A 17,069-nucleotide genomic window follows, 5' to 3' on the forward strand; every position below is an offset into this window, starting at 1 on the left:
TCACTCTACCATTTAAAATGTTATTCTTAAAGGAGACATATTGGATAAATGGGAAAAACGCTAATTTTGTAGGCAATTATGAATAATATCCGGTGCTGGTTTCCCTTTGGGCTAAACATTAATCCTATCTGTAACAATGGCCCCTTTATTGGAGCTCCCTATAGATCCTATCACTTCTCTGTCCAGTGTGAAATGAAGAGTGGGCGTGTCCTAACGGTCCCTGCTTGAAGCACAGTAAAAAGGGGAGAGCCAATCACAGCCCTGCACTCACACAAAGCACAGACAGGCTTCAGTTCCCTATCAGGTCAGCCTAGCTGCTGATTGGTTCCTATCCTACAGTGCAGGGTACGGAGGGCCGCCGGCTCCCCAGCTCATCCAGAGAATTCAGCCAGCAGGAAGTGGAACAGATGGGCGGGGCTAGTGGGGTTTGGGGGAATTTCTCAATAAATCAGTCTGAAACACAACATTTTTAAGCACAATCCTTCTATATCTAGAGGAGTAAATTTCCCTGGTACATTCTTAATTTTTATAGGATATGTCTCCTTTAAACCAACAAATATATTTTTAGCTGTAATATTGGTGTGTAGGTGCCATCTCAGTGCATTTTGCCTGAGTCTGAGCTTTCAGAAGGATCCAGCGCTACTCATTAGAACTGCTTTCAGGCAACCTATTGTTTCTCCTACTCCCATGTAACTGGAGGAGTCCCAAGCTGGACTTGGATTTCTTACTATTGAGCGCTATTCTGATACCTACTGGGAGCTGCTATCTTGCTCCCTTCCCATTGTTCTGCTGATCGGCTGCTGGGGGGGGAGGGGGGGGATAGCACTCCAACTTGCAGCGCTGCAGTAAAGTGTGACTGAAGTTTATCAGAGCACAGGTCACATGGCTGTGGCACCCTGGGAAATGAAGAATATGGCTAGCCCCATGTGAAATTTCAAAAAAAAATCTGTGTGTTTTTGAAAAATCAAATGCAGAATTCTGCTGGAGAAGCTCTATTAACTGAAGCATTTTGAAAAAAACATGTTTCCCATAACAGTATTCCTTTAACTATTCTCAGAAAAGAACAGCTGTCAGCTCATTTCAGCATTATATTTCTTACCCTCCTTGGAGTCAAAGAGTTAATGCTCCTTAGTTTCCATTATAGTTATTTGGGGTTTTTCATTTAATTCCTACTTCAGAAAAGGCTCTCTCCAAAGCAAAGCCAAGCAACATTTTATTTAATGCAGCTGAACTAATTTGTTGAAAGGCGAAAACAGAATTTGGAGCCAGGTCAAATACATACAGTTCCTACCTACAAGCATCTCTCTGCTTCTCGTACTGGGCCAAAGCAAACACATGTCACTTTTTAACATGACAAGACCAGAAGGGATTGGATTACTAAATTAAGGGTCTGGAAAGCTTTCATAACGGGGCTATTCTGTTAGAGCTTCAATCAAAGTTTTCAGACAGGGAGGGAAAAGCCACATACGCCTGTCCATGTTGTTTAAAAATAACCCACTATGTCCTTCTGTTTACTATAAGGATTTTTTAAAGAGCTGGTAAAAATGTATGTTAATTTGTACCAAGCATTTTAATTTGAATTCTTCTAGCACAAAGGAAATATGTTTAGCATTGCTTTGTTTTCTTGTGCGGGGCCCTTTGCTCCTCAGGCACAAAGGATTGCTGCTATACAAGGACACTCAAGCATTGATTTGCCCAGACTGATCTAAATCCCCAGCCTCCAGCTGATTGGTTGAACAACTGGGAAAGATCGTCCAGTAATATCAGAAGACAGGACTGGAGCAATCGAAGAAGTGGTTCAGGGCAGGAAAGTAATAGGCATCCCTGATTTAAAGAGAGACTCCACCCAAACACACCGTGGGGTTTTTGAAAAATGAACATCATTTTAAGCAACTTTACAATATACATCAATTAAAAAATATGCAGCCTTTCTATGATTTTTAATGTAATAATATGGTTTGGAACAATTCCCTAAGCCCCGCCCCCTGTCCCCCTGCTGATCTGGCTGACTACTTTGTGACTCAAATAAACTGTAACAGTAGTCGCCTGTCCTCAGCCTGCCTTCAGCCTGCATCCTCCCAATCCCACAATTCCCTGCACACGTGATGTCAATAAGGAACGGAACATCACAGTGCAATGCATTGTGGGTTATGTAGTTCCTGCATGCTGTCTGTAAGCTGTGGAGAAGTTGTTACAATTTGTAACATCAATGTTTTAGCCCTACAAGCATTTCAAATGATGCAGAAAGAGAAGAACTGTTTTGCTGCTGAATTTCAGCATATAAAAAATGGTATTTATTCATACTTTATGAAGGAACGGATAAGTATATTAGGGGTTTCTGTATTGTGTGGGGCTCTTTAACAAATGTTGGTTTGGAAGCTGGAGTTCACCTTTAAATACAAAAATATCTAGCGCACAGGGTATTAATTTATCATTTCAAACAGTAGCCAGTCTGACTGTGGGAACCAATGGGCAATAACCTTTCTACCTACTCTAAAAGTCAACCTGTCTAGAGACAAAATATTTCTAATAATTTTACCTCAACTTTGCATGCTAAAGGGACAGTATACAGGCTTTTAAACATGACCTCAGTGAATAGGGTTTGTACTAAACATACTTTTTGCCTATTGTTAATTGTAAATTAAGAAAGAGCTATGGCTTTTGTTATTTTCTGATGGAATTGAAGCTACTCCATATTTGATCCTTGTACAGATAATCCCCCTGCAAAACAAAAACAAAACATTAACAATAATGGTGAAGGCAGAGTGGTTGGATACTTCGCTAATTATTTTACTAATTATTTCAAAACTAATTTTTCACAATTTATCAAGTGTAAAAACAACAAAAACCACTAATACAAAACCACACCATTTAAAAGCTGTCAAAGTCAATGGGAGCTGTCACTGGGAGCAAATTGTTTCATTATTTATAAAATTTGTGGTATTACATTACATTACATTAACATTTATTTATAAAGCGCCAACATATTCCGCAGCGCTGTACAATAAGTGGGTTACATACATTGGACATACAGAGTAACATATAAAGCAATCAATAACCGATACAAGAGGTGAAGAGGGCCCTGCCCAAAAGAGCTTACAATCTACAAGGAGGTATTAGAGGTTTTTTTTATTGTTTCTAAGCTCGCCAAAATGACGAAGATTTTGAGGTTTTCGTATTCTTATTTGAATTTGTTCGGCATTTTTATTAATTCGAGCTTTTTATATTCTGATCTTTTAATAAATGTCATCATCTGTGCTATTGTAATTTTTTAGCTATGTGAGAGCGGAGCTGTGATTGGCTACCCACAACCTATAATAAGGGCAGGTTCATGGCCTTGGTGAGCCCTCTAAAGATAAAATTGCATCCTAAAGTTGCAAACACTGACTGGAGTTGGAAAGAGTGACACGTGTCACAGACTTTTGGAGGAGAGACTGGAGGAAGTTAAAAGTAATGCATTTGCCCTATCGGGGGTTCTGGGCAAATGCACTGCTGCTCTGCCTCCTGTGCTTTTGGGGAAGGATCACATTAGGACACAGAGCATAGAGAAATCATGGCGCGCTCAGTGTGAATAGCTGTATTCAAAATCTGTGCCTATCTCTTATTTTTATTTAATTAGAAACACTGTAAAAATGTGAAAATCTGCCTTTCTATGTGCTTTCTGTGTGTTGGATCTTTTTGCCATCCGTCATCTTGCAACACATTGATCAAAGAGCTAAATTAAGAGTTTTTACAGTAAAATCCCTCCACTCTTTTCATGTTTATGAGGTTATCAGGGGCCTATTCTTACTTTCGCCTATTGATAAATCATTCTGTATAAATCAACATAGTCTAGAGTGGAAGAATTTAGCTTTAAAAGCATTTATTTCACTCTGTGATGCCCCATAGTCTTTTCTTTCGGTCTATGGACATCTCCAGTTTTATGTACAGGAAGATTTTGTTTGTTTACTTTACCTTTTATTATAGTGTAGACCTTGATATTTTAAGAAAATTTGTAACTTGTCTCCATTTTCAAATTTTTTTTTTTAATTAAATGACTTTTTGTTCAGACCTCCAGTTTGGAGTTTGGTTCAGCAACCAAGCGGTGGGTCATATGAGAACCTGGAACATAAATAGTGGCAGGCATTAAAAGAAAGATAAGTACTAAAAAGTAACATTAACAATAAAATTGTAGCCTCAGTAGGTTTTTGCCCGCTGGGGCCAAGGGCCGCCACTTTGAGAGCTGGAAAGAGGAAGATAAGGGTGGCCAATAATTCAAAAAATATAAAAAAAATAATGATAACCAGCTAAAAGGTATAGGCCATTCTATAACCAGCGTTGGACTTGGCCGCCGGGGCACTGGGAAAAAAACCTGGTGGACCCCGGCGGCCCAGACTCAAACCCCCCAGGGTGCTCCTGTGATCCGCCTATTTCCCTCTCCTGACACGCTGCAGGTGAGTTTCATTTAGGGCTCTGGCACACAGGGAGATTAGCCGCCCGCGACAAAACTCCCTGTTCGCGGGCGACTAATCTCCCCAGATTGCCATCCCACCGGCGAAAATGTAAATCGCAATTTGAGTGCCTCGAGAGGAAACTTGCGCTATTTCACTGAAATCGCGCCGCTGCGAGCGACTAATCTCCCCGTGTGCCAGAGCCCTTAGGCGAGTTTGGGGGAGAGTGTTGGGGGCTCCTGTGGGGGGGGGGGGGGTGTAAAGGCGGGGTCACCCCAGTCCAACACCCCAGTCCAACACCTAACTAAAAGTTAACTTAAAGGTGTACACCCCCTTTAACCTCATGTTCAGTTCTGCTTCTAAAAAATCAAATCTGTCCACACATTGCACCATTTTTCTCTCTGGTGCGCTGATTTATATAATGATTGGCAGTTCTGGTAGCAACATGCCTGCTTCCATTTGACCAGTGAAAAAATGAGTTAACTGTGTAAAATACGACGACTAAAGACAATTCCCAAAAATCTGTTTATTTCAATCGACTGCAGCACTGACTATTTCAACATCATGCCCGCCTCACAGCGCAACACACGAAACCAAGCGCACTAGGCCAGTGCATTACCGCTAAGCATGCTGGGAGTGCCATGGGAAGCGCTGCCAATCATGGCGAACCGGAAGTCTCCGCTGGATACGGGAGCCCGGGGCACAACCAGAACCCGGAAATAGTTTGAGTGCGGTGGCCACGTATTGGCTCAGCTTGCTTGAGGTGAGAGAAATGTGTCCATAACTAAACATCCCATAATTATATAACAGTGTTTGTTGAGAGCGGGAGCTGCTGTGTGTATGCGGAAGGGTAACACACTCACAGAACAGTTTAATACCTTAGCAGCCAGTGTCAGTGCTATAGGCTAGGATTAGGCCCGTACTGTACAGGGCATGTGTTATTATGGGGGGAGCCGCACTTTAATGGGATACTACCAGAGCGCCTTTTTCAGCAGGATTTGGCCATTCAGTATGATGTACAGGGTAATATTCTGAGACAATTTGCCATTGGTCTTTAATAATCATTTGTAGTTTTTTAATTATTTAAATTTTTGTTCAGCAGCTCTCCAGTTTGGAGTATCAGCAGCTATCTGGTTGCTAGGGTCTAAATTACCTAAGCAACCAGGGAGTTGCTTGAATGAAAGGCTGGTACATGAATTGGAGAGGGACTGAATAGAAAAAGTAACAAGAACAAGTAACAAGAAAATATAAAAAGTAACAATAAAACTGTAGCCTCACAGCGAAATAGTTTTTCTGCATCTTGGGTCAGCGAAACCCTATTCGAAAGCTGCAAAGTAGTTAGAAGAAGGCAAATAATCCAAAAACTATGAAAAATAAACAATTAAGTCCAAATGAAAAATTGCTTAGAATTGACCATTCTATAAGATACTAAAGCCTAACTAAAAGATGAACCACCCCTTAAAGGAGACATATCCTATAAAAATTAACAATATACCAGTGAATTATACTCCTCTAGATATAGAAGGATTGTGCTAAAAAAAGTTGTGTTTTGGACTGATTTATTCAGAAATTCCCCCAAAACCCCACTAGCCCCGCCCACCTGTTCCACTTCCTGCTGGCTGAATTCTCTGGGTGTGCAGGGGAGCCGGCGGCCCTCCGTACCCTGCACTGTAGGATAGGAACCAATCAGCAGCTAGGCTGACCTGATAGGGAACTGAAGCCTGTCTGTGCTTGTGTGAGTGCAGGGCTGTGATTGGCTCTCCCCCTCCTACTGTGCTTCTGGCAGGGACCATTAGGACACGCCCACCCCTCATATGAAACCCAGACGGACCTGAGAGGATCTATAGGGCGCTCCAATAAAGGGGCCATTGTTACAGATAGGGTTAATGTTTAGCCCAAAGTGAAACCAACACCGTATATTATTCATAATTGCCTACAAAATTAGGGTTTTTCCCATTTATCCAATATATCTCCTTTAAAAATCACATGATTTTGGCACATAAACATGGAATTTTTTTTGCTGCGCATAATTTACGTATAAAAATTAGGATTCGCTACGGTATTCGGCCAAATCTTTTATAAAGGATTCAGCTGAATCCAAAAATGATGCTGTTTTCGGATTCGGTGCATCCCTAGTTTCCTCCACTTCTCTCAGCCTCGAAAAAAATACTCTGTGTAAGTAGATGGCTGCATGGCACTTACATACAAAGCACTACAGGCCAGTGGGGTGAATTATTTACCTTTACTCTGGTTTTCTTCCCACAAAAACATATAGGCCTCAATGGAATTGACGCTAGTGCTTGAACGTGATAGGGAAATTAGATTGTAAGCTCCAATGGGGCAGGAAGTATTGTCAACGAAGCTCAATAGTGAAGCATTGCAGAATTTGTTAGTAATACATCAATAAAAAATAATAATAATGCCGTTTTTAAGTATAAACTGCTATGTGGTTGCTGAGGTAAAGAAAATGCAGCAACCTTTTAGTGGTTTGAATGATTTACTGGAAGATGTGTAGGAGGGGCCTGAACAGAGAGAAGCAATAGAAATAACTTTAACATTCTAGCAATACAAAAAACATAAATGAATCTAACTTGCACCCATAGCAAAAAATTAGAGCTTTGCTTACATCTTGTAACCTGCAGTAGACTGTTGAAAGCTAATTGCTGATAGGCTGCTATTGGCAACTATACTTGCCCAATTCGGCACCTTTTTTTCTAAATCACCTCTAAAGTTTTCTTTTTTTATCAGTGTTAAAAATAAGGAAAGTAGAATAACAATCCAGTTTTCTTTGCAATGTGTAACTTTTTACTGCAAAATTTGGTTGTATGTTATTCATATTCGTTCCAGATGGAAAAATAAAACCCCTTTTTCTTGGAATTATAGATGCCATGTAGCATTTAATTTTTAAGCTGACCAGACTTTCCATTTAGCGCCTTTTCCTTACTACGGGCTTTGGTCTGATTGAAAACTGACCTAGTCGTTTGGGTTAACTGCTGCGTCACACCCAATATGTCTGCTAGAATTGGATGTGTCTGTTCACACCATGCAACAACATTTGATTTGACAGCAAGGAATTACAACATGATGCAGTTCTGCTCCCATGTGAGCAACCTGCCTGATTATCATGTCCATTCATCTTTATGGCGTTGCATGGAAACTGGGTGTACCTCCATTAGCTTAATGCAGTTAACACAGAAACACTTACCTTTCATAAGAAATGTTTATTTTACTGAAACCTGGATCACAGGTTTTGAGTCCCATCAAAACGAAGTGTTATTGTATGAGCTGAATAGTTGGATCCAATTTTCAAGTTGTTGAATTAGATACACATAGTAAAGTCTGTAGTGGGAAAGGGACCTAAGCAAAAATGCATACTATACATTTAAGGTGGCATTTACTAATGCACAATTTATTTTTCACAATTTGTGGTTTTTGCATCAAAATACGATTTTGTTGCAGAAAAAAACAGGATTTTTTTGCAATTAATTATGTGATAAATATATGACAAATTCAAAGGAAAAATACACCATCTGAAACCTGTTGCGATCATGAAGAAGCCAATGGTAGACATTCCTTTTGCAACTGCTCTTTCTTTGGTTTTTGATTTTAGAGGTTTTTGACAAAACAAAAAAAGTCATGTTTTTTTGTGCAATGACATGAAAAAGTTGCGGTTTACATGGTTTTTACACATCTCTTTTTTTTGTGATTTTTTAACTTGGATCTTTAGTTAATCATGGTTTCCAAAAATTATAAAAACACAAAAATCAGAATGTTGATAAATGTCCATCGTACTATTCCTATAGGCAACTGCACCAAAAACAAAAATACTACACAGCTGAGGTCCCCAGTACCTCAATATATAGTAAATTCAGTAAAATAATTTCCTTAAGGAAGGTCTGGGTATACTGTGTATTATACAGAGTTTTTTTTTACAATATTGTGGAGAAATGCAGCAGTATTTATTTTACCTTACTTAATTTTGTTAATTGAAAGCATTGTATGTTTTTTCTTTTGGCACCAAATAAATGCACTTCATAAATACACACCTAAATTGCAATGGCTTTGCTGTATTGAATTTGCAGTTTCTGTAACAGACTTTGGAGTTGTAGATACTTTTCTGCTATTTCTTGTCTTTTCCTCATTTTTAAAGGTTAGGCTTTTATTATTCATTGTTCATTATTAACTGATCTTCTCCGAAATGTACTTTTCTGTAGCTTTTTTTTGAATAACGAATAACATCTGAGGTATCTTTGCTACCAATGTCAGATTCCATACATTAGGACAGAGAGCGGCTCTGAAATGTGCGGTGCAACCTTTCACCCTTTAAGGAAACAAATACTAGAACTATTTATAATTAGTTTTTTTTTTATAAAGTGAAACATTAATCACTTTGGCCTCAGCTCATTTTTTTCAGAAGATGACCACAGTCCGCCACATGCTATTTCATATTATATTTTTCACAAGGTATGTTATTTTTGCATGCCAGAACAAACACACCAATATGCTTGTTCTTTGAGCTTTAGTGAAAAAAAATTGATATTTAAAAGCTTTCTGTTTATTAATAAAGATTTTAAGTTGGCACGCTTATGCAAACGTTCCCTTGTTTGAATAAAGTAATTACTAGCATATTTGATTTCTCCAACCAGCAGTCTCATAAAAAATACATGAATAGTCGCGGTTGTATTAAGTAGATTTTTATATATGGATGGTCACACTCTCTTCTGCTAGGTTCTGCAAGGAACATGTACATTTTTCGAGTCCAGTGGTTGAAACAGAGGCAAGACAAACAGGTTTTGAGACTTGGGTGTCTCCTAATGGTTTGAGACTTTTGCCGACTGTCATTACATCCTTTAGAATATTGCTGAGCCCTTGTTTCTGGGATTGAAGAAATCAATACGCCCAGCCAACAATCACAGTCTGAAGAGCGGTTTGATACCATTGGGGCTGCTTCATGAGCTGTACCACACAGCATTACCCATGTCATCGACCACGTCAGCTATTTACTCTTGTCTCTTATATTAAATGTTTCTCAAAGCCTCAGACTTCCTCAAGGGAAGGCAGAATTATCCGGCGCAGAATTATATTAATGGGGCGCTTCAGCCCAGGTTGCAAAATAGATATCCGGCATGGCAGTTGGTAAGCATGTTGTGCAATCCATACCAACTTACGGAAACCACTGTGAAGTGCTGTTCAAGAAGAAATGCCAATCTACTTTGATACAGTTGTAATGATACATGAAACTGGAGTCAGCCCCATTTTCTGTTTATATGTCTCTCTTTAACATGAAACTGTTCTTTTCTGAGAGAAGGAATAATGGAATGATTTTGAACAGATAGCCTATTGGAACTTGAAACTAGATGTTACAAAGTTGAATATATTGAATATATCTGAAATAAGGAAAACTATAACAGGGCCACACATTACTGACCAACTAATTTTTTTTATAGGAGCATTGTATTTAGAATATAAACATATCCCAAGGAATATGGCTCAACAAATATACACACTTTTCTATCTCATAAGTTGTAGTGATTAACTTGACGCCATACTTCTTGTATAGTTTTGTCTTCCTGAAGACTAAATAATTGGAATTAAAACTGCTCTGTGGGTTGTGTGAGACTAAAACTAACTGTGTCCAAAAGCAAAATATTTGTATGCCCTTCTCATAGCCCAAACTTGGGGGCGAGGACCTGGCATATAAATATATACCAATGCTGTGCATTGGTCACCAGCCTGACTAAGCCTTCAGTAATCACAAGCTTCCTGTTTCTACCACCCATGTCTTTGGATTAATAAAAAGCAATTTATGAGTAAAGACCCACAATGCACTTTATTTCATAATGTCAACTCTTGTGCAGCTTTCTTACTTTTCCAGTGTGTGAATAATTGATTGGAATAATTGATTGGAGTGATTTACTCAAAATAACTGGATTTTAAACTAGTTTAAACTGTAAGAAATATTTAAGGTCCAGGTCAGGGTTCTTCAATAATAACTTTATAGTAATGAGTTTGCTTTTTTGCATTTTTTTAGGGTATGCCATAAAGCTGAAAATGAGCACAAACACTGCAGCAGTGGCAATCATTGGGGGAGGAATCTCCGGTTTAGTATGTGCTGCAAGGCTGTCCCAGCTGGGTCTGACCAACTCTGTTGTGTTCGACACTGGAAAGAATGGCCCAGGAGGCCGGTGCAGCAGCAGGATCATCAGCATTGCTGGTAAAGAATATGTATTTGACCACACTGTCCAGTTCTTTACAGTGAGTGATCCTAGATTTGCCAAGATTGTCTCCTTTTTACATTCCAAGAAGGCGGTAAAAGTCTGGACTGGGAAAATTGTTCAGCTTAAAAAAGGAGCAGAGCCAGTAGAAGTCAAGAACATACAGCCTTTTATTGGAACAAGTGGAATGCAGACGGTCCCCAGGTGTCTCTCAAGTCTTGTGCATGTAAAAGGAAATACATGGGTCAGCAATGTCCATTGGGATTCTGTTGTCAAAAAGTGGAAGGTTGATGACCATGGCTGGTTTGATTATCTGGTAGTTGCTCACAATGGAAAGTGTGCTGACAGGCTCATGGCTGACTGTGGGGTGCCAAAAATTCATGATCTGTTAAAGGTTAAATTTGGCCCAGTGCTGTTACCCAAAACCAGTGTCATGCAGCTTTGCTCACTATGGGTGTTGCTTGTAGCATTTCCCTGTAAACTTGGACTTTTCTTCGATGGTGCTTTTGTAGAGCACTCTGACATATCTTGGCTTGGAAATAACACGTCTAAATATAGTGCTGAAGATTGTACAGAGTGCTGGACTGTTTTAAGCACAAAGAACTTTGGAGCTGTACATAAAGTACCACAGGAACACATACCTCCATCAAAGGAAAAGGAGGTAACACATCTCCTGCTAAATGGCTTTGCTGATGTTACTGGATGGAATCGAAAAAACATAACACCTTGCTTTACCAGAGTACAGTTGTGGGGAGCTGCAAATCCCCTGAATGTCCTACAGGGGGAAGGATGTGTTTTTCAGGCCAGTCATAACATTGGAATTTGTGGGGACTGGCTAGTTAGTCCTTGTGTGGAAGGTGCGGCCCTGAGTGGCTTAAATCTAGCTGAAGTTATCAGTAAGCATTTTAAAGGGGAAAGAAAAGATGTGGGCTTGACGATCCCTCTAGTTCCTAAAGAGTCCAAAGCCATAGGGGCATTTCCCACAAACAAAAGTTTGTTGTTTAAGCCTGCAGTGTGATAATGTGTTTGAGCAAAATTGAAAATAAATGGAACCCAAATGACTAACTAGAAATACATTTCATGTGAATTCATTTTTACATGGGAGAAACACAAGCACAGTGACCTAAAGCGTTTTTTCATTTATGTCTGTATAGAGAATCATCTATCCTGGTAGTCATGTCCTATCAAGACTGATGGGGGCAGATGTCCCTTTTACATCTGGAAGATCTTTCTTTGCTTCGAGTTTTTAAGGTTTTTGTTTTTTTTTTAATGCTGGCTTTTGTGCGACAGTATGAAAAAATCACAGTTTTCTTGCAACAGATCAAAAAAGCTGTGGTTATCACTTTTTTTATGCAATTATTTTTCTTTTGTGCTTTTCAGATTTTGTGATAAATGACTGCCATTCGTGGAAATGAGTTTAGTCGTGGTTTAAAAAAAATATAAAACCACAAAAATCCAAATGTTACTAAATCCCCCCTGCAGAACTATGAAAAATAAATAGAAAAAAATGTTGTAAGTTACTGTTCTGGCCAACTATCACACAAATATTGTATAATCTTATTGTTAGTGTAGTAGCCTGAATCCATACAATCCAAAGCCACTATCCTGAAAAAGTTTCAGGAAAACCTGAATGATAATCACTTTTTCAGGGCTGCAATTTGAGAAAAGGGGCTCAGGCAGTACAGGAACACTGTTGCCTTTATGTGAAAATATTGGGCCTTCCATTGGGTCTACTTTACACACAAAGTCCTACACATATTCGCACAACGTAATGTTTATATGTGAACATAAATAAAGATTTGAATACACAAAAAAAAAAAAGTCCTACACATATTAATATATTATATTAGGAAGCTGACTAGAGCTTGGGCACCAAATTCTGTGGCATTTGTCCCATGTTTCATGGGCTTCCTCATGAAAAATGAGGGAAAGTCCTTTTCATGAAATTGACCACAGAGCTGTATTGTGTGAATGTGATAGGAAACTGATTTCAAGCTCTTGGGGCAGGGATTAATGTAAGTCATATTCCCTGCTGTCCAAAACACATTGGCATTCCAGAGTATGGATACAGCTGTGTGTTCCATTACATAAAGCAATTAGTTTTGCTGTTTTTAGAAAATAAGGCACCAATACTAAACTGTGAATGTCTTGTCACTAGTGAGACTTTCATCTGATACAGAGATCAATTTTTTTTTCTAGGTGCCAAAATCAGAAAGTATTAAATATGGAATACATTTTAATATACAAACATGTAAAGCTCTATAGGCAGCAAATATTTTGATAAAGAAGTATGTGTATATTAGAACACATTTGCTTGGTTGAAAAAGTGAAAACATAAGTCTAGAACGAGAATATACCATAACATTATGCAACTCTAATAATAGATGAAATGGGCCTTTAAAATGGCTTTTTCCACCCTGCTGCCTGCTTAGAAGATCCAATGGCACCCAGGACTCTGCACTGTAAGATGCCAATTAATGCCCATTTTGTGAGGATAACAAATCTACAGATTCCTTTTTGGAATTTGGCATTTCTCAGAATGCTTCCTGGCTTCTCAGAAGAAACATTCAGTGCATGTTGTGGGACTAAATGTGTTTTTTTTTTTTTACATGGAGAGACAAGTAAATATACCACAGACATAGTTCTGCAATTCTATCTGCAATCAAATTTGGTTATACAAGGTCCCAGTTTATACTGGTCTAGAAGACAGCAAAGATGAAGGCATAAACCAGTGCAGCTAGAAATCTATCCTGACCCCCATATTATCTACTGAATCAATGGTTATTAGGGACATTATTATTATCCCAAAGTCATCAATTATTGAGTTGATTTCCCAGGTTTAAAAATGCCAAGTAGTATTTCTCTGCCAAGAGAGAATTTCTGTCCATGTACAGTTTAACGTTTTCCTGATGATTATAATGCAGTTAAATCTGAGTTGGAGTTTATAAAACTATTTCTTTTTTTAATGAACATACAAATATATATATGTACTTTTATAAACAAATACAACTTTCCTTAATATGTCTAGAATATATATTTATGTCTTGAATATGTAAAAGTTGGAGAGAGTATAAAAACATAAAAAACATAACGTTTTATTTATTAAAGGTGGAGATATGGCTGTAAATTAGTCTGTATCCGTGCTATCAAACCATTGGTTCAGGGTGCATAGTTGGCCATGGGGAATTAAGGAGTGATTGTATTTTTGTGTACAGTAGAACCTCAGTTTTACTTTTTCTATGGGGCAGTGTCAAAACGATGTAAGTTACGGGAAAATGTAAAATCCAGCAAAAATAAAACACACCTTGCCTGTATGGGGCAGGAAAACGTAAAATCTGGGGATATAAAACTGGGGTGCTTCTGTATGCCTAATATATATTATTAGGCATGTGAATACTTTCTATTTTCAGAAGGCTTAAGGACAATGGCACCCAGGATGTTTTGTCGCCTGCTGTAAATCTGTGCTACAGCAGGTGACAAAGCATCCCTAGATTGATATAGCAATACTATAGCTTGAATGCATCTGTTGAAACATATTTGAAATACCCATCTGGTGTCCCAACTTTTCCTAAGAATTGAATGATTAACAAAAAACAAGAGTGTGGGCTGAGTCTCCTGGTTTTGGTAATCATTCAACATCTCTAGATTCCTTCCCACTGGCAGTAATGTGAGCCTCCGGTGGGAAAGCGTTTGCTTTCTGAAGTAGCCTGAAGTTTGGGGCTACTTTACTCCACCTATGTTTCCCACCAATTCATATTACTTCTGGTAGGAAGGACGCCAAAGAATTTTTGTCACCCACAGTAGACAAACAAAATGCCCTGTGTGCTGTTGCCCTTACACCAGTGGTCCCCAACCTTTTTTGCACCACAGACCAATTTCAAGCAAGACAGTTTTTCCGAGGACCAGGGTTGGAGGTACAACTCGTGCATAGTATATAGTTTATTACATACATAATGTAAATGTCATTATAACATTTTATATTATGCACTTTATTTTTATTGTTATAAATATTATTACATTATAAAATATAATACAGCTCACCATAATACAAAATCAGTGGGAGACCTGAGCTTGTTTCCCTGCAACTAGATGCATCCAGGTTCAGCACAGCCCACGGCCCAGTGGTTGGGGAACCCTGCCTTACACTGTTTGAACAGTTGTATTTGTTTGTCCGGTGAAAAACAGTGCCTGTCAAAATGCCTGTCCACACGTCACCACTAATATTAATGAAAGCACTCTGTCATGGAGCGGTGACGTACAGATTTCTGCACAAAGATGCTTAAATTATGCCAATTTGTATAAATAATAAGGAAACACCTCAAATCTCATAGTATATTTTACTCGGGAAACATTCATGTGCAAGTAAAAACCGACTACACACAGAAACCAGATTTTGAGGATTCCCCGCTGAACCGTCTACTTGATATTATTATTTTACAGGCAAATGAGCTCTAAGATTCCACACCAAGTTTCTATGTGATGTCGGTATATGCAAATGTGACCTTTATCAGGTCTGTCATGACGAGGACGCGCACCTAGATATGGCTGATAATGGAATTGCCTTTAATCAATATAATGTCACAGAGTTTTCTCCTGTTCTGATAACAATAGGGTTAATGAGTCTTGGGATAAAATTAAGTCTAGAGCATTTTGTTCTGCAAATGTCATGTTTTAAGGAGGTGTCAGACCTTGCGTGGCCTTGTCGTATTAATCATAAGGACACAGGTTTTGTAGTCTTTGCTGCAAAAAAAAAAAACTATATAGATCATTAATTAGAAATCCTTTTATTTCAAGTGATATATATTTAAATATAACATCATTACATTAAATACATTGGGGAATTTTACATTCCTAATGTGGCTTTAATGTGACACAACAGAAAACAACGCAAGTGAGTTTGGCCTGTAAGAAGTAGGTGATTAGATGCAGGTCTGTTTAGTGGTTGAATTTTTCACACTTTTTGGGTTCATGTCTCCTTTTGTTATTCATTGTCTGGGGAGGCCTCCTGAGCTAATAACATGGTTGTACTGTATCTATAGCTGAAACCATGACAAGGGGGCTCCTCAATTGACCCTTCGCCTTGAGGCACCCCACTGAACCCCCTTGTTACATATTTTAATGAAACACCAGAAGACAGAGGTGGGAAAAATGGCCACAGCATTTATTCACATTTTATCAAATAAATAGGACCTTGCCAGCCTAACCAAAGGCAATATTCTAAAGCCATAATTCCATAAGAGGTCGCTTCTATGCTCTGCCGTTCCTCGCTGAAGACTTGAATGAGTATTAGGCTGCCTCTACCTACAGAGAGGATGGCCCCAAACTCTGCTACCAGCAGGAGCTGCTTTACCAACCATAAGAGTAGTTCAGCATCCCTGGATCTGCAGTTTCTCGATGATAGGAAATCCAAGAAGGCTGTCACCTAGCACAAGCATTAGTAGTGTCTGTATCTATCAACCCCCCGTGCAGTCATGGGAGAGAACCTCCTTTCTCCCTCTGCTAAAATTACCTGTGCAGTACTCTGGCAAGGTCCTACCGCTGCTGTGACAAATAAAACTTAAAATATATTATATATCCACCGTTTTGATACAGAGGAAGGCAAAAAATCCAACCTGAAGCTAGTGCCAATTATGCTTCAAGAGGGAAAAAATTCCTTCCTGACCCCCATGGCAATCGGAAACATTCCCTTGATCAAGCAATGTTAGTCAACATGAATTAAATACAATGCTGACTCTTAAGTTTATACCATATAAAAATACAGAAAGCACAATATAACAATGCATTCAGGAAAACATCCACATTCAGTTATTAATAGATAATATGAAAACAAAAAGAAGAGAAACTCCTGACATTTTGCAAAATATTCAAAAAGGGGGAGGGTGGGTGGGATGTTTTACCTGCTCAGAAGATAAGGAAATGAGTGCTTCTTTTTCTGACATCACATCCCTTGCTTTCTCCGCCCCCCCTAGGCAAGCTTTCTCCTGCCCTAACTCCTTCCTTCTCACCCAATCACATCTACATCTGATTCTGCCAATCTCTAAACATAAACCAGTGAAATTTTCTGCTGGTTATTAAGATCCCTTGTCATGCAGCCCCTGCACTTATAGCTCCAGGGCTTTCCTTATCCAAAATAGCAAATAAGCATTCACACCCCAACTGTCATCCTTGTTGGCCTGCATCTGCCCCTACCCAATCCTTTCGACTTGGGGCCACTGATTTATGCCTCGTGAAGCATTCCAACAAAATGATAAGTGGTTGTTGCAGGTGACTTAAAGGAGAACTAAACCCTATTTACAAATTAAGCTCAGCTTGTTGCCCCTTATGTGAAGAGCTACTTGCCATTATGTAAAAAATACTGTACACTGCTGTGACAGAATCCAGACTCCTCTTGCCAAAGCAAATAGCGAGAATAGGGCGCACGCAT

At 39.0% G+C, this 17,069-nt stretch overlaps 1 protein-coding gene across 1 annotated transcript; it reads left to right on the forward strand.

The window, feature by feature from the left end:
- The first annotated feature begins 5,052 nt into the window (after positions 1-5,052).
- On the forward strand, positions 5,053-11,721 carry LOC100486992 (renalase). The gene is made up of 2 exons (XM_002933063.5): positions 5,053-5,193; positions 10,462-11,721. The coding sequence occupies exon 2, from the start codon at positions 10,482-10,484 to the stop codon at positions 11,661-11,663; it is 1,182 nt and encodes a 393-aa protein (XP_002933109.1). The 5' UTR covers positions 5,053-5,193; positions 10,462-10,481; the 3' UTR covers positions 11,664-11,721.
- Positions 11,722-17,069: the final 5,348 nt, after the last annotated feature.

The sequence above is a fragment of the Xenopus tropicalis genome, chromosome 4 (genome assembly GCF_000004195.4).
Source record: "Xenopus tropicalis strain Nigerian chromosome 4, UCB_Xtro_10.0, whole genome shotgun sequence".
NCBI lineage: Eukaryota > Metazoa > Chordata > Amphibia > Anura > Pipidae > Xenopus > Xenopus tropicalis.